The sequence below is a fragment of the Myripristis murdjan genome, chromosome 23 (assembly GCF_902150065.1).
Source record: "Myripristis murdjan chromosome 23, fMyrMur1.1, whole genome shotgun sequence".
NCBI classification, from domain to species: domain Eukaryota; kingdom Metazoa; phylum Chordata; class Actinopteri; order Holocentriformes; family Holocentridae; genus Myripristis; species Myripristis murdjan.
The window spans coordinates 7289781-7302349 of NC_044002.1; the positions used below are offsets into that span (position 1 = coordinate 7289781).

General features: G+C 41.1%; 1 protein-coding gene across 3 annotated transcripts in view; it reads right to left on the reverse strand.

The window, feature by feature from the left end:
- ppp1r12a (protein phosphatase 1, regulatory subunit 12A) overlaps positions 1 to 12569 on the reverse strand; it is a 56368-nt gene that overhangs the window by 20490 nt on the left and 23309 nt on the right. For 2 of the 3 annotated variants that reach the window (XM_030045547.1, XM_030045545.1), the window contains exons 3-9: positions 9553 to 9671; positions 3266 to 3425; positions 2393 to 2537; positions 2197 to 2271; positions 1808 to 1899; positions 1439 to 1596; positions 754 to 875 (exon numbers count right to left, since the gene is read on the reverse strand). In XM_030045547.1, coding sequence (XP_029901407.1) covers positions 754 to 875; positions 1439 to 1596; positions 1808 to 1899; positions 2197 to 2271; positions 2393 to 2537; positions 3266 to 3425; positions 9553 to 9671 — 871 coding nt within the window. The remainder of the gene's footprint in view (positions 1 to 753; positions 876 to 1438; positions 1597 to 1807; positions 1900 to 2196; positions 2272 to 2392; positions 2538 to 3265; positions 3426 to 9552; positions 9672 to 12569) is intronic. The other variant, XM_030045546.1, reaches the window with a different exon arrangement.

Below are 12569 nucleotides of genomic sequence, written 5' to 3' on the forward strand. Positions count from 1 at the left end.
GCAGAGGGCAGCAGTCTCACAAGGTATTAAAAACAAAACAAAACAGACCAGACCTCATTGTGTTTAGCAAAAGCCAACTGCTCTACACACTACTGACTCCTGATGTCCCAGCTCTGAGCCAAACTGTCTTATAGCATAGTGTTAACATCATCCAGCTCTGGCTACCAATCACCCCCCACCCTCCCCCTCTCCCTCCCCTTGCCCCTTGCCATGTTTGTTAAAAGCCACAGACAACTAACCGTAACTCTCGCTAGCAGGGCTTCGGTGACGTTTGTTAGCTTTCTGCGCCCAACACAGAGAGCAAATCCCAACCGAGAATTACTACTCATGTGACAGCCTGGAGTATGAACTGCAACCTCATTTACGTAAACTGCTCTATATTCAGCCAGCTGTGAAATTACGTTTCTGTTCATGGGGGAGATAAACTAAATACATGGTGAATTTTATTGATTTGTATATACAATGAGGCACCGGCATGTCTCACTAGTGCTAAGCGTCCAGGGCCTAGTAGGGGAGGTGCAGTTACTACTTGGAGTGGTGCGGGAGCAGCATAGTGCCATGATTACATCATCACTGTGCTGCAGCGCTTTACCCCCCCCCCCAGGTCCTTTAACACAGACTACTTGTTCATTTGAGTGAAATCTGTCTGCTACGGGGCTGATTAACTCAACGCTTGTAATGTGTGTCATGCCTGTGATGTGGCTGTTGCGGGAGCTGGGTGGGGATGAAGCAGACCTGTCCACCAGGCCGTACCTTCTTGACCGGTGAGGTGGGAGCTGTCACCTGGTTAGTGGGGCTGGTTGGAGACGACACGGTGACGCTGGCCGGGCCAGGTGTCGTGCTGTTGCTGACTGGAGCTGAAGGCTTGCTTTTGTCTAGAGAGGTTAGAAAAGGAGGTGGAAGAAACATGGATAGTAATGAATGAAAAAGTACAGCTTTTATATGGCTCAATGATGTGCAGACTTAAGTAGCAGCTTTATTTGAAAATGATCCTTGCTCTCTGGGATTTTATTGGTGCCTTCCCTCTGTAGCATTAGGGGACTTGGCTTGCTTGTTATTTTTAGCAACTCAACTGTTGGCAAAAAGAGCTTTAAGCACATTACATACATAGAGGGAAGTACTGTGTGTTTGATTATTAAAAGCCAAAGCCCTTGCATACAAGGAGAACTATGTAAAAACTGTGAAAAATCACAACTTTTCCTTCCTTTTATTAATTAGAAACAGCTCATTCAAGAATGGCATAATTTATAACATTTTCTGTGCTCTGTGTTTAAGTAACCAACATGTGGTAAAAATGAAGAGCTGCTTAAATCAAATTCTAAGTGGGTCATTCAAACAAAATGAACACTTACGCATTCAGCCCTCATTAAGTGATACCACACAGCAAGTCTAAAATCAGACATCTATGTGGGTTTCAAACACAAAAGCACACAGTTACCTGCTTCAGTCTCTGATTCTGAATCTTCTTCTTCCTCTTCCTCGCTGGAACAGCTCGACTCGTCCTTCTTGCCCTCCTCCTCTTCATCCACCTTCTCTGGCTCCAAGGTCTCGATGCGCGGAGCGCTCTTCTCTGGCTCCAGAAGCAGTGTCTCTTTGCTGCACAACACGAAATAACAAAATTAGCACAGACCCACAGCATCAATGTAACTGCGGTGCTGTGTACAGTATTATACACTGAATAAGAATATACACGCAAGGCAAAGTCTAAATATTCAAGATAAAATGGTTTGATCGCATATAAGTTTACTAAATTTGGAAATCACTTTATTTTTCATTGAATGGCATTTTTCATTGCCAGGCGATTTACCTCTTCAGTGGTTTCAGTGATTGGTTGTTGTCCCCTGTTGTTGTCGTTTCTATCAAAGGAGACTTCTTAACATCCTTCTTCTCACTCATCAGCTGGAATAAAGAAAGCAGCAATTAGCAATGCTAATGGGACCAAAATACAATTTGTAAAGCATTTCCATCCAACAAATAATGAAAACAGATAGGAAACATGAGATTTATGGGTTTCACGTATGCTCAGTTGAGGGCTTCTGCATGATTTAGACTCTCTCACTCCCTACTCGTAACGTCCTCTGGCATAAAGGGTAGTATGATTTTGTCTGAATCCATTCAAATTACTCATCCTGTCTTAAAATGTACTGTTGAGCTGTATGTAGATACAGTCTGCAATCAGCAGCCAGAGAGACTCACCAGATTCTGTTTCTTTTGTAGTTCTTCTAAGTAGCCCAGAACATCTTCATCTGCTACATCAAAAGCTGTCTGACCCTGAGGAAAAAAAAACCAAAACACAGGTGTCATTCTGAGGAATACTGTTAATGCGGTGTATTGCACAGTGCTTAATTATAGGAATCATACTATTATTTACTTCTAGATACTGTGAACTCACCACTTTATTGATGAGGTCCATGTCACAAAGGTTCTCTACCAGTATCCTACATGCCTCCTCTTTGCCCCAGTGTGCTGCTGCATGGAGAGGAGTCCAGCCGTCATAGTCCTTAATATTTACATCATACCCTGCTTGGATTAAAAGCCTGCACAAAGGGGAGGGAGGGCGAGTAGGAAAGGAAAAAAATAGTTTTTGTTAGAATTAGTAAATCTGGTTTTCTTGGATTTGATTCTGCAAACTAATCTGGCCATTTGCTGCCAGGGTCCAGGCTTTCAGAAGTGCGTCAGCATTGTTGCCTTTGTTCAGATTTACAAGATAGAGTCCACCCCCCCAAACACACGGACGCATAATCCACATAAGCTTAGTCATCCCTGAGAAAAAGAATAATGAGGTTGGCAAATTTCAAAAGCTTGATGTTTGAGTCAATGAATCTTCAACCATGAGGGGGGAGACACTCGGACCCATGTGTTGTCCATGGTAGATACAAAATCTTGAACTTAAACTAGTTGCAAGTTCTTAGTGCTATCTAAGGCAATGGATTGTGCTGGCTCACTTCCCAGATCACATGGACAGGGCATGCATCAACAGGATGCAGAGGCCAAGGTATGGATGGAGTTGGTGTGAAAACCAGTGCTAAGCCTTACCACTGTCTTACCACTGTTCCCTTTAAGTTACTCTGTAACTTAAAGGGAAGGCCTTTATTAACATTAGCCAACACCCACTATCATTTCAATTACAGCAATGATTTATCAGCATATGTTAGAAATTATATTTTTGTCCATAGAGAGAAAACAGTCAATAATTTCAACAGACAGGAACAACAGGTTTAGCTGCATCCATCTGACTACCTGTGAACTGAAGATCTGCACTTACTTTAAAACCTCAACGTATCCCTTCGCAGCAGCTACATGGAGTGCCGTCCCTCCAGACTTGGCGTGTCGGACATCTTGGATCTGGCCGCTGTTCAGCCACTGTCGGGCGTCCCTCAACATGATCCGCTCCTCCTCTTTCCGAGCTGCCTCGATGTCCACGCCTGGGGAGACAAAGGGGACAGATGTGGTCAGTCTTAAGAAGATACTGCCAGCTGTAACACCAATGCTGGATAGAGACGGCATGAAGCACAAGCACCATAACACTGAAATATTTATTATGACTTATTAAGATTTATGTAATTTAAGTCTGGGGAACCACAGTTATTAAATGATGTCTAATTAAGTGCATGTTTGAAGAGCATAAATACATAGCAATGTATTACGAGGCAAAAGAACAGTAGGCCTTCTTCTTTCAAATACATGAGCAATGTGAGTTGGAATATTACATAACCACAAGCAAAATCTTTCCATGGTTTTAACACTGCAGCAGATAGGCTGTAAAAATGTCATCTATTATGAGTTTGTCTAAAGGATTCAGTCCGTGCAGGCCTTGATGTTGTCCATTGTGGTTAGGGCTCAGAACTGAAACAGGTCAAGTGTTACATCACCAGCATGTCAGTATAATTTAAACACTGGAGGGTGTTGCCGAACACCTGTCATGCTTTGATAAGTAGGCTGATGCCAAATTCTGTCAATTTGACTATGAAGCACTGGGAGGAAACACATACAGGACTAAGCAGGTTAGGTGTAAATGGGTCAGTATGTCTAAGCTATAGGCTGCATGTAGGACAGCAGTAAGAACAGGCTTGCATTGTCTTGCTGAAACCTGGCTGCAACGTGAGACAGCGAAATAGGGGAGTGCCCTGCTGCATGAGTGTCTGACTAGTGAGCTGAGTGTTGACTGCACTGAACTACATAAACAATGATCCAAGAAGCACTCTGGGGTAGAAGCCAGCACATCAGCTGATCCTATAGGTTTTGATTTATTCCCAAAGACACACATCACTCATTTCCTGACAGCCTATAAAGCTGAAGATTGCCTCAAGCTTTAGAAGCAACAGTTTGTGTCACATACTGAGACTGAAATGTTAAGGGAGAGAAATCTTTAACAAAATAACTTAATTTGGACAGGTTGAAAATAATTATAGCATTAACCATGAATATGTGTGATCCTAATTAACAGGATTAGTGAGCTGAACTATTAAAAAATGAAAGGTGATGAGGACAACTTTGTGAGTTTTGGTTTCAGGCAGGCTAACTTTACTCAGAAGTTTGATCCCTGCCAACTTGAGATCAGCACCAAAAGAACCTGTTTCCAAGGTTAGTGGTGCTGGATAGGTTAGGCTACACAGGTTAGGCAGTCTCATATGTATTTTGTCTGTTTATTTTGTGTCTTTTGCTTGCAATGTTTTGTTTTGTGACTGATTGTTGATTAGATAGACAAAGTGGGCAATAAATAAACTTGACTTGTTAGCTAAGAGGAGCACACTCAATTCCTCATTAAATTCATTGACAGAACTGCTAACAATGAGTCATTATTTTGGAATCTATTCTATAAGCCTTACTTCTTTGCCTACAACCAAGGACAATTTCACATTATAGCATCAACAATACTGTGTCCATTCATATCCTTGATGTAAGGTTGAAAATAAATTATAAAGGTCTACCTATTTTCCATCAAACAGAACTCAGTATTGATCTAGGTTGAATGGACCTGGATACAGTTCATGTCTTATTAACATGAGTTGACATGATGAGTTGAATCATAACATGAGATAAGAAGGGAAAATGACAACCCTTCATATTTAACTGAGACTGGGACAAACAATGGAAACAGTGACAACAACCATGTTAATTAGAATGCAGATTCCCCATTGAGCCTGCTGGCTACAAGAAAGGTCACAGGGTCACCAAGACTGTCAGGGTTCATCCTCCGGGCAACATGAATGTTGACACCAAATCTAATGGCAACCCACCACAGAGACTGATATACCTAACTGCTGACCAACAGACCGACTAACACGGTGATGTATCATTTTCTTGCAACATATCAATATTTTTGCAAACTCTAATAATTTAATGTGGGACCCAGACTTGTTTGATGTCAGGCATTGTTCTGGTTCAACAATACTTAAATGACAACAATGAGGACATTAGTCCTACTGTCAATCAATTTGTCATTACAATGCACCAGAATTGTAACAATATTTGTACTCATCTGGGCTTATACTGCCATATAAAAAGGCAGACGTGTACCAACTGCACCAGAGGATTGCATTTGCTGCATCTACCGTCATCTTTGCTTACATCTATGTGAGAATTTAAGCATTTTGAGACAAGATTTTGAATGTGTGTGGAGAAACCAAAGAACTGGTAGAATGAAAATTTTGAGTGGTCATGATATGCCTGTTGCCCAACATGAAAAGTTACAGAGCGAGTACACACTACTTGTGCTGTGGTAGAAAACAGGACTAAGCCACTTAATTTGCTGTAGTGAATGGGAGCCAGCCAGGTAGGGCGACGTCCTGTAATCTCTCAGGGAGTAGCCTACACTGTGTCTATAAAAAGCACGGAGCCTAATGGCCTCTAATAGAACTACAGAACAAGAGCCCAGTAGAGGATCTGGCAGCAGTTCAGAGTTGAGTTTTTATAACAGCATGCATCTTATATGAGGGCACTGAGAAAATCCAGTAGACCAAAAAAAGCCTGATTAAGTCTTGATTCCCTCTTCAGCTCGCAGACTTCATATGGTCTGGTAAGGCCAAAATTAAATGTCCAAAGGAATCTATGCTAGAGGAAACATGAGGGTCCTTGGAAGGAAGCACACTGTCCATAGCTCGTCAGGGAAGTCAAGAGCACAGGCATAAAATTAAATGCCTTTAATCTAAACTGCAAAGGAAACTGCTGACTGACCCACTCCAAATGACCCTCCTGGTCTCTCAGCAGCCAAGCCAACAGGGGTAGAGTGTGGGTTAGGGACACTCAATGGGTTGTCTACTTTCCGCCTGTGACAGGGACAGACAGCGGCTTTTATGAAGCAGCTGAAGAGGGAGGAAAGGAGGCTGGCAGAGCTGGCAGGTCATCTGACCCACCCTGACACAAGGAGAGAATCTTGAGGTTGATCCGGCCACATGGGAAACCATGGGCATTCCTTAACAAGTTTAACCCCATGACAGGGTTCTCTTTGAAAGAGAAGAAAATAACATTAGAAATATACAGGAGGGGTTATACAACAGCCCATTACATAATACTGCCTGCTACCTCTGAACAAGGAAAATTGAGCTGTGGTTTCTCTGCTGCTGTGCAAAGATCAGGAGAGCTGCAGATTCACCTTCCTCTGCAGTGTTCTATTTCAAAAGAAGTTTCAGGCAATCTGCTGCACATCTTTTGCCATAGTAATTATGTCTTAAACACCCCAATAAAATGAAATTGAATTTATAAAAAAATTTAATAAAATATTCAAATAATAAAAAGAGAGACAAAGATGAAGCTGAACTAAATTAGGTCAATGTGATCAAAGGCTTTAGTAGACTAGTGTTGTCAAGTCTGTGCGCATGGTAAATACAGCGATGAATTTGGTTTTGCTGTTAGTGAGTCATCTTTAGGGAGTCAACGTGTGGATGCTCTCAACCAGACAGTGCTTCCATCAAGCCTCGGCAAATCAAGGCTGACAGCTGCTGCTGGCTGAGATGCTCGAGGTTGGGTGGGTGTAAGTCTCGTCACCATTACATAATATGCTTAAGGAGCATAACATGCTAACAACCAGCAGTCTGGGGGTAATTATCACTGGATGCATGTGGCTCTAGGGACTTCAGTTAAGAGGACTGTCAAGGGATTGACAGCCCACAGACAGCCTTTTACTCAAAATTGCTAGTGATATTAGACAGTTTCACAACTGGAATATGCTAATAGAGTATAAGCCAATGTGGATGGAGATGAAAGTGATATGGGAGGATACGCATTTCCCAGTGGACAAGCAAGCTCACAATATTCCATTTCTAACTGGGCTGCTTTTAGACGTATGTATCAGGATTACATGTGAAGGATTTCTATGCTTGGTTATCTGCTGAAGACAGACTTTGCAGTGGACTGTAATGTGGCAATGGCCATAGCTACACATTAAAGGGCCCTTTCAATCAAAAAATTAAATTTCCCTTCTCGCTGGGCAATTTTAGGGCATTTGTGTGGTGAAAATCTGGGTTTGTCATATTTTAAAATATGACCAAAACCTCTACTACTCCAACTCTCCTGCTTTCTCCTGCTGTTCATTACAAAAGAAGAAAAAACACTTTTTATGTATTTACGTGTAAAATTGAAGTACTTCTAGTTTCAACTGTGTTCCACTTTCCTTGCCCCAGCAAACATGCAAACACTGTTCTCAATGTTGACCTGTACCAGTCTGTTGTGAATGCAAACTACAGAGCTACTTTTGAGAAGAACTAATTTTGCAAACAAAGATCATTAATCAATAAGCATATAGCAATATAATCATGGCAGAGTGTCTACCTGCACAAAGCCCAGGAGGAAGTTTTCCACCTAGCGTGGCTATTTCACTGGACTGCTCCTTTTAGACACACCATCCGTACGCAGTAATGTACATTGTGAGTTTGACTCAATACTTCATGGGTTCGATCAGCTTGAGCCAGGTGATGTTCATGTAATATCTGCCCAACATAGTTGAGCAGATAGGTGATAGATGTAGTGACAGTGTGGCTGTATAGAACCAGTATTTCTGAAAAATTAAGGCAAGGCTTTTTGTGCATTAGCTGCACTTTTCACATGATTTGCAAACTGTAGAAACTTACCATAAGTCACAAACATGACATTTCTCTTTGCATACCAACAACGTGCACTGTAAAATGCTGGAACGCAAAGGGTGCTTGTGGAATGGCAAAATGTGCCACAGAGAACAGCAGGCCGGCTCACTATTTTGAGCTGAGAAACAAACCTCTGCCCCGGGGCCAGTAACACATGTCTGTGCGTGGCCTCTCACCATGGGGGAGGGCCTTTCATCATCTCAAGAATGCCCTGGCCAAAATAGAAAGACCCGGCTTTCCAGTTCCGAATTATCACACGAGAGCTCGCAATGCAAGTGGGATCATTTCTCTCCATTGTGCAAGTTTCCTCAAGCAAGTGAGTGAAAAACAGCAGATAACTGACACTCACTGAGAATTCCCAAATCCTATCTGACAAATAACCCAAGTGTGTGAACCACCTGGCCACAATACACACAGGCACCCTTTACACCCGCCATTAACATGCATCTCATATCAAGATTGTTTCTCGATATGATTGAGCTGAATTACATGAGAGCGCTTACAATTGACGCTTCAGTGCATAACCAGTATACACTAAAATGAGAGTTCTCTATGCACAATACAACACACTGGTGCATATCTTACTTCCTCCTGCATTATTTTAGTCCTTTAACATTTAAATACCCTATTTTGCTTTCACAAGCATCCTAATAATCTATTTTTGCAAGTAGTATGCAAATGCATATGACCCAAAGGGTTTGCGTGCACTTCCTGGGTGCATTTATGTTTATATATGTGGACTGGATACGTGGTACATTTACAGCTTTTTTTTAATGCAGCTAAATGCACCACTGATCATCACTGATGGTGGTTTGAATGATTGGATCTTTAATGCCTCCTGGATGTATTCACTTAGACTGTAAACAGAGGGAGCAAAAACACATGAAATCAGACTGCCCGGAAGTGTTAATGCCAGTTTCATAGGGGGCACACAGACATGTTTACATGTGGAGGGTGGAGGCTACATTAGTGAGCCTGAGACTGGGGAAATGCATGCATGTAGCAATGAACCAAGCTGAATGCTTGATGAATGTGGAGAAGTATTTAGGCCTGTCCAAAATTGCATTTGTAGAAGTGCACTGACTGAAATGCATTCAGAATTAGTCTGATTAATGAAGTGCTTGGAAGACTGAAATGTGTTGAAATTACAGAATTTCAAAACATTCCCCTTCCTTAGATGAATAGTTCACAAGTTTGAGCTAAGGACAAAAGAGGTTGTACCGTACCGTGCTGATTTGAAAAGGCATGACAGAACTACCTAAGCAATAGCAGAAGTGACAAGGCAGGCAATAAGGCATTTGTCATACAGTAAGTGAAATAAACAATGCTGAAATACACATTGCTGACATGTGCTTTTTTCTGTTTCCATGTGTGTAGAAAAGGTGAAAACGTGTTTTGATGTGGAGATGAGCAGTTATGCCCAGGAATCCAGTATGAAACAGAAGGTCAAGTTCAGAGTCTAGTAATGTACCTTGTCGGTTGATCTCATTTTGCAGGAGCTCCTCCATTGCCTCCTCTTCAGCAATGTCCAGAGGCGTCTCACCTTCGCTGTTCACAACTCCTACACTGGCACCCTGACTGATCAGATATCTGAAACAGCAGAATACACAATAAATCTTCCTTAGTGGTTGCAAAAAAGACCCTTTAAAATGACCATTTAAATTATTTAAATGTCACTTGCTTCTACAATGACAAAGATCGAGTGGGATCAAAACACCAGTGTATAAAAATTATGTTTAGCAAAAGCAGCATGTGGGATTTTGTTCCTTTGCTTAGGCCAAAGCTTCAGAAGAGAAAGTACTTACAGACCCAAAATAACTGTGCACATACTCCATTGGGTGAATACTTATTTCAAAGCGACTCTGAAAATAATACCTAGTTCGTTTTTAACTGTAAATTTCTAAGTTCTAAGTCTGGCATTTGACAGGATAAAAAGAAACTTCCTGCAACTGATGTGGAAACAGTTAAAGGACAGGACCAGTATAATTTTGCTTTTGGCTCATTACCAATACTGGCTGGCACTGAACAGTCTGTAGCTCCTCTCTGTGTTGCAAGAAACATCTTCTAGTCACATTATGTTTCCATCAGTATCAAAATTAAGATGACACTACACAGTTTACTTCAGATACATTTACTGGTGCAAAAATGAAAAGATCAGATGTTTTGCACCTTGCTATTAAAAAAGCCCCATTAGACATTTTCACATCAGTGTTAATTTGATATGAGAATCGGCAAAACAATGTGGGGCCTAAAGTCACGTGACATTGTAATATTTGTTTTATTTACTCTTTTCCGCTTGCAATAATCAGCACCCAAACAATAGCCCTCTCCAAATAATTTCTGATTCTGTTTAAAATAAAAAGAGGGGCAGTTAAAATCTTGAGTGATACATAACGTGGGTAGTAAGTGTAGAGTTGCTGCCCACACTGTGACAACCAAACCAAAAAAAATAGGTACTTGCACAGAGAAAATGTCTAGTAGGTGTGCACATCACATACATGGTGCGTTGTGCGCAGGGTCTGTTGGGCACAGCATGCACTGTGATTTTGGTATGTCTGATCATAATCCCAGGTGTAAAAAGGTTGGTGTCACTAATTTGTAGCACTCTCCAGTGTCACATAATCTGCTTCTTCATGTTGTTGGCCAGCGAAGAATATTTTAGACAGAAAAACCAGTTCAGGTATGACACTGTACATGTAGCTGTAATAGAATGTCTGTAAGAGTGAAGCTGTGTGCCGTCAATTGGCTGTATCCCCTCTTAAAAAATCTAAGCTTTGTGTATACTGCCTTATAGGGATGCTCTGATAGATCAGACACCGATTTAAATCAGCCAATTTTGAATCCTAATGGCTCAATCGGTACTCGCCAAATTGACCGATCTGAAAAACCGATCTATAAACAGACAAATTTGTGTTTACATGTCTGTGTTTACATGTCTGTGTTTACAAGCCGACACGAAACACTTAGCTTCCTGCTAGGGGTAATCATGGCCATGACGTCTCGGGGGTTGGACATTTTTTGTTGTGTCAGAGAATGACTCAAAATAATGCAGCTTGCAACACATGCCAAAAGGAAATCTCTCATCAGGGAAATTCTGTGAAGAATTACGACAACAAATTTCATCTGTCATCTATGGCAACGGGAAGGAGTATATTGAGGCCCTAGAGGAAAAAAAATCAAAGCTGAAGCAGGATCTAAACCCATGCTCCAAAAGACAATAATCAAAGCGTCATTTAATTCAGTATTGTCTTATAGTAGTGAAAGTAAAAAAGCAAAAGATAATGAAAACAAAATAATGCAATTAACAGGACTTGATAATCAGCTACTCTTTGTTGTGTATAATGAAGGTTTCAACCAATTTTTACAACACTTGGAGCCATGCTACAACTTGCAGGATGCACATATTTCCCTGACGTAGCTTTGCCAAACAACATACACTCACAGATTGACTGCTGAAAGTTTTTGTTTGTCATGGTATTGCTGCTCAGCTTTGGGTGGTCATGATACCAGAACCAGTGAATATCCACGATTCGATACCCATTTTGATGCCGGCCAGTGGCTTTTTTATTCAAACTAGATTTTGTCCATATAAAAAGTATTTTTCCAAAAAAGGGTCTTGAAAAAGAAGGGGCGTCTTAAAATCAGGGTCGTCTTTTATGCGGGTCAATACTGTAAGTTGCAAAATGTCAGCCATTTGGCAAAACGTTTTAAGAGTGTCTAGACTGTCAAACTAAGTTGGATAATAAAAGAACAGTGCTGTGGCATTCATTCTCTGTATGTTCTTTCATGTTTTACAAAGGGTTTAACCTGATGACGCCAATCATATTATGTAAGGTTGGTAGTGTACAGCAGAAGCACACTGGTATTGGATCGGTATCGGCTTTTAGGCAGAATTTAGTATCGGAATCGGATCGGCAAGGAAAAAATGGTACCATCCCTAACACACACACACACACACACACACACACACACACACACACACTCTATAAGTCAACTGTGCTTAAATAACTTTTTAGAATGCAGAATTTCAACTGCAGTATCCAACAGAGACCTGAGAAAAATATGGAAATAAGTAGGCTTATACGTAATTAGAAAATGAAATAACTATTCAACAAACTTCAGTAGCACTGTATGCAAATTTTGTTTTGCGAATTTATTTTTATCCCCTGAGTATCCGCCTCGAACACCTATACATCCATACATGACTCTTGCTGTGTTTCCCAGGCAGAGCTGCCGCTCCAGGTGCACCTGAGGAGCCATCTTTCACGTATGTTTGTGTCTTCTTCGGCACACACATGAACAAGTGTAAATCGTATGTACACTGCCTCTGTCAGTTCGGTAAGAATATGTTACGACTTGTTTGGTTTGCACATTTTGTTTTTGAAACTATGATTTTAGCTTAAGAGGTCAAGATATTTTATTTTGTTAAAGTTTTAAAAATCAGTATGGTATCTGAATATGCTGATCCTAAAAAAAGACAGACCAATC